General features: G+C 41.1%; 1 protein-coding gene across 9 annotated transcripts in view; it reads left to right on the top strand.

The window, feature by feature from the left end:
• Positions 1-91: 91 nt before the first annotated feature.
• Positions 92-5,118, top strand: part of LOC119266810 — a 10,826-nt gene continuing 5,799 nt past the window's right edge. For 6 of the 9 annotated variants that reach the window (XR_005132145.1, XR_005132144.1, XR_005132148.1 and 3 more), the window contains exons 1-11: positions 92-328; positions 448-1,212; positions 1,299-1,451; positions 1,544-1,801; positions 1,882-2,071; positions 2,204-2,272; positions 2,378-2,455; positions 2,546-2,894; positions 3,011-3,401; positions 3,485-3,740; positions 3,824-3,899. Coding sequence is in view for 1 of the 9 variants with exons in the window: in XM_037548087.1 (XP_037403984.1) it covers positions 448-1,212; positions 1,299-1,451; positions 1,544-1,801; positions 1,882-2,071; positions 2,204-2,272; positions 2,378-2,455; positions 2,546-2,682; positions 2,760-2,765 (1,656 nt within the window). In the remaining 8 variants the exon portion in view is untranslated. Of the gene's footprint in view, positions 329-447; positions 1,213-1,298; positions 1,452-1,543; positions 1,802-1,881; positions 2,072-2,203; positions 2,273-2,377; positions 2,456-2,545; positions 2,895-3,010; positions 3,402-3,484; positions 3,741-3,823; positions 3,900-4,005; positions 4,405-5,118 lie in introns of those variants that run through there. The other 3 variants (XR_005132149.1, XR_005132150.1, XM_037548087.1) reach the window with 3 other exon arrangements.

Here is a 5,118-nt window from a genome sequence, read left to right on the forward strand (position 1 = left end):
GGGGCATCCCAGCTTGCGTTGTCGTATCTGAATTAGAGCGCACCACACAGTGGGAAGTCTGAGAAGGTGATGTTACTCACCAACCAGGTGGGCCGCCGCTTTTCTTTTCTCACCAGCCCCATACCCAACACCTAGGCGTAATGAATGCTCACTTCCAGTTGTAAATAGTGAAGGTTGCTCTCTCTCATCGAGGGGGGAGGGGGATTCTCCATTTTCATCGTCCGTCAAGAGCTGGGCTAAATAGTTCGATCCAGAAGAGACCTCAACTGGCTGTATCAACGCTTGGATCTGCAGTTTTGGTTAGCAGGCGTGTACGCGAGCTTGGCGGGTATGTCAGTTGTTTGTTTTGATTCTGTTTGTTATCGCACTTGTATAGCTAGATCTGAGGTTTTTATTCTTTGTGGAGGTCAGATTCATAGGATGGTAATGTTTTTTGTTGATTAATAGATGGAGGAAGAGGACGAAAACCAAGGGTGGGGAGGGGGAAGGCATGAGCAAATAGGGGTTACAGTTGATGTTGTTGAGAGGTCAGGAGATGATGTGGAGGATCAGACAGGGCTGACCTCGCGGCTGTCAGTTAAGCATGTCGTCGAGGTCATCACAAAATTCGATGAGTACAAAAGATGGCTTGTGTCTGAGATTGGTTTTGAGGGTATGCTTAAACTCCCACTGTTGGGGAAGATGGATCTAAGGATGAGTGCGTGGATTATGCGGAAGGTGAAGGTGAAGGTGCGTGCAATAGTTGTTGATGAACATAGGGTGATTCCTTTTGTGCCAGAGGATTTTCACAAAGTATTTGGCATTCCGTGCAGCAACCGCGCTGTTCGTGGAAGGGATGGCGAAATAAAGAGTGCAGCAGTAGAGTTCATGAAGCAGACAATTGGGATGGATGCATCTCCTGCTCAGAATCTCAAGATGGCAGAAGATTTTCTTAGTAGGGATATATCAGATGAATCAAGCAAGATTGAGAAGGACTGTTTCCAGATTTCATTTGTTATATTTGTGATGGGTTATGTCTTGTCCCCGGGCACAAAGTATGAGCACATGACCATTGATTTTTGGGGGGCTCTCGCCAATCCTGAGCTGATTTCTCAATTTAATTGGTGCGAGTATGCTGTTGATAATCTCATGGCAGCTGTGATGAAGTTGCAGAGGGAATATCACAACAAGGCGCAGGTGGTTCATCTTTCTGGATGCCATTTGTTCTTCCAGGTATGTCATATGGAGAGCTTCATTTAAAATATTACATTTTATTACTATTATTTTGGAAATAACCGTTTTATTTGTTGTTGGAGCAGATTTTCTTGCTGGACAACATTGATCTTGGGATTTTCAACATGATACACTCTGTATTTCCGAGAATTCAGAGTTTTGACTACAAAATGCTTCGGCAGATGATTACGATGGCGCGCTGCAAGCAGCGAGGGAGCATAACATACATCCCTGGAGCAGTAAGTCACACAACATTTTTTTGGGTTTGCTGCAGCTTAGTAGTATGCATAAGCCTTTTTATATTCACTGAATTTTTGTCTTGATTTTTCAGATTCGCGCACCAGATTCTGTATGCTATGTGCGTGTAAGTGTGACGAGCGCAATGTGGACGGACGGTATGTCACTTCCATCTTCGTCCAAACAACCATCATCAAGGATGTCTGTCACACCCAAATGTCAGACATCAAAGGTTTGTTTAGATGCAAAGACAGGGGCATTCAACTTTTTTGGGGATCCTATGTCTGCTAATAGGTCAATTGGCCCAAGTGAATTCAGCAAGCATCTTCGACAGATTTCAAAAGATGATCCGGTTGGTTTATGAAATTTATTTATTTTTTGCATTTTCATGTTTTTGAGACAGTAACTTATCAGGATGGCTATGTGCAATAGGCCCTGCAGGAGCTGAGTCTCATGTTGAAGCAGCACAATGCCAAGTGCACGCTCACCGCGACATTGTTGAGGAACCAACTGCAGTGTGATATGTTTTGCTTTGCGGAGAAAATGGTCGAACTTGTGAAGGACCGCTGCAGGTGTTGTTCGAATCAAGGATTGTCCAAGTGTATTAGTCTTCAGGATACTGGTCTGTAATGTTCATGTGTTTTTACATAGTGCTACTTATGATTTAACGTCATAAATGTGCCCAAGCTTTTTTTTGTTGCATATGTGCCTTCTGAACTTATGTGATCTTTCTCTGTTATGTGCATGTACACAGATGTGGATGGTAATTCTAGTAGGCGAGTTTTCGAAGTAGGCCGTCGGCTTGATATGGGTTGTGACGAAGGTATTGTCTAACAGTGTCATTGACTATGAGATTCATTTTTTTATGGGTTTGGTGCACTGTATGTTATGCCAAATGTTATTATGCTGCTTTGTTTTTCTGTTTCAGTGCATGCAAAGTCAAAGGTTGACAAAGATTATCAAAGAATGAAAAGGATTTGTGTTGAACGAAACAAAAACAAAGCTGGTACAATTTTTTTGTTTGTAATTATGCATGAGAAGTATGGAGGGTGCATGAGCTTAACATATGTATGTGCAATTTCCTACATTTTCGCAGAATCAGGGCAGGGCCAGTCGCGGACGGAAGATGATGTGCCTGTCTACAACAATCCTGTGATAGAGAGAAAACCAGATGATCGGGGGAAGATGTTTGAAGACCGAATTGTAGTCTATGCACAGACTATTGCTGAAATGGTTCAATCTCTATATGATACAGATACAAAGGAGGCAAAATTTGTTTATTTTCACTCAACTGAGTCTAAATTACCCAGGCGTAGGTATGTCATGTCGGCAAGCTTTTACAATGATCCATGGTCACGGGGATGTGTCCCGCAACCTGCTTCAATCCCGTTGATAGACAAGTTCAATGCATGGATCGGTGGTCAGAAAGACCTTGATTTGAATAGGTATTCTAGCGACTGTTATTTTTGCAATTGTTTGTTAGAAGTTGTGCACCGTATATTAACAAGCTTAAGTTGTCGGGATTTGTTATTTTACTGACATTTTTTTCATAACATTTTAGTGTTTGGTTGCTGCATACATCGCCAAGGCTCTTGAGGGTAAATGTTGTATGTATTCAGCAGCAGATACTTGGATCAGAAGCTCTTGACCATGAGGTTGCTACCCTTCTTTTGCGGCGTTTTTACCAAATTGACACTGGGGATGGAGGAGCAAGTACCTACATGTTGTGGAGGGAAGTTCTTGGACCAGATTTTTCGATGCGGCCATATTTTACTACATATAATTATGTTGTTTTTAGGCTCATACACTTTAGCAATGTACATTTGTAATGTGAAACACTGAGTTTTTCCGCACAACAGACGCATGCTCTTGCCGGGGGGAAAGTCTTGCATGTGAAAGCTGTACAGGGGGTATTTACACATGCTAATCATGATATAACGGCGTGTAGGATGGTAAGCACGTGTGTATGGGGGAACCTTTTTTTATGAAAGTTTTTACAATCACTATCTGATTTAATATATATCAAATGGTGCAGTTTTTCGTACTGCTGTGTTGGATCAAGGGTGGGCGGCGTATATGTGGGACATGATGAGGAAGGATATTCATGTCCTCGACCCTATGTGTCAGCAAGCTGTGGGTTTAGAGCAGCGTCACTTAATGCATGAAGTGGCAGTCTCACAAATTCATGCTGCGTTATTTGGCTGCTTGAATGAATACTTTGCAAAATGGCATTGCGCTTCTCAAAGTTGGAAGCGGATGTTCCCGAAGATTACTGATGACTTTTTCACAAGGTATGTTGCTGAATTTGAGGATCAATGTATGAAGGCAAAGGAATGCAGTTGTGAATGTCATTTATCCTTTTTGATTTTTTCAGGGATGAGTCTGGAATATGCATGATCCATGCTATTAGGAATTATAGTGGGGAGAAGATGATGTGTGCACTTACGAAGGTAATTCATTCTGTTGGATTCTATTTCCATCTATAATTATAAATGATTTCATTGTGAATATGTAGCACGGGGGAGTTCAATATGTGGTTGGCTGTCAAATATGCAGAATAATATTGCAAGTTTTAGGAAATTGGTTGCTTATGAGGTCTTCCGTTTACGCGATGATCATGGCTGATGATCTCCTGCGCGCTGCGTTTGATGAACCTGAGGAGCGATGTGAATGAAAGGGGTGAATGTGCTATTGGAACTTGTTTTTTCAGCAACTAGCACTGACTGATGAATGTGGTTAGATGAGTGTGTCAAATAAAGGACATGCTGAAAATCATGTCCCGTGTATGTATGTATGCCATGTATGCTGGACCAGGTGTTAAGTAGTACTGTTGTGATTTTCGTTTATGTGTTTTTTAGGTTTTAAGGATGCGAACAAATATTTTACCGTCTTGACCAACACTAAATGGAAATTGTATGCCCAATGTAAGCGAAATGTTTTTCATGGGCCATTGCACGTGGCAGGTTTTAAGCTTGTTGCTCTTCAAAACGCTTTTTGTGAAAGTTTATATACTGTGATTTAGTCGATTGTGTGAAACGAAAGTTGGATTTTGTAGAGGGGCGTGGGGAGGCGGCGATGGTTACGATTTTATGATTGTTGTCTATAGCAAAGAAAATTTCGAATTTTTCGGTGGGATTTTAATGTAATGTTCCATAGGTAATTTTTTCAGTTTGTTTTTGTCTAGTGTTTCAAAGAAGGGTTGTTTGCCTACAGTAAATATAACATGTTGCCACGTTTTTTTCTTATTATTATGCAACGTAGACAGTGCCTTTCTCAAGTGTTGATGTGCTCATCAAAATCTGTTTATTAAATATAACGGTCTTTTTTATATTATAATTTCATAATACTCCCTCCGTTCCAAAATATAGCGCGTCCTCGGTTTCCGTGCTTCAACTTTGACCATTAATTTAATCAACAAGAACGACTGCGGCGGGCGAAAAAATTATACCAATTAATTCGTATTCAAAAAAAGTTTTTAATTATATAATTTTTGATCCCGCCGCAGTCGGTCTCGTGGGTTAAATTTATGGTCAAAGTTGAACCTCGAAAAGCGTGGGCGCGCTATATTTTGGAACGGAGGGAGTACCTTTTTAGCAACCAAAGTTGGTTTTTTTCGTACAATGTTTTAAGCAGGAGGATATGTTCTTAGAGGAATGGAAGCACACATGT

The sequence above is a fragment of the Triticum dicoccoides genome, chromosome 3A (assembly GCF_002162155.2).
Source record: "Triticum dicoccoides isolate Atlit2015 ecotype Zavitan chromosome 3A, WEW_v2.0, whole genome shotgun sequence".
NCBI classification, from domain to species: domain Eukaryota; kingdom Viridiplantae; phylum Streptophyta; class Magnoliopsida; order Poales; family Poaceae; genus Triticum; species Triticum dicoccoides.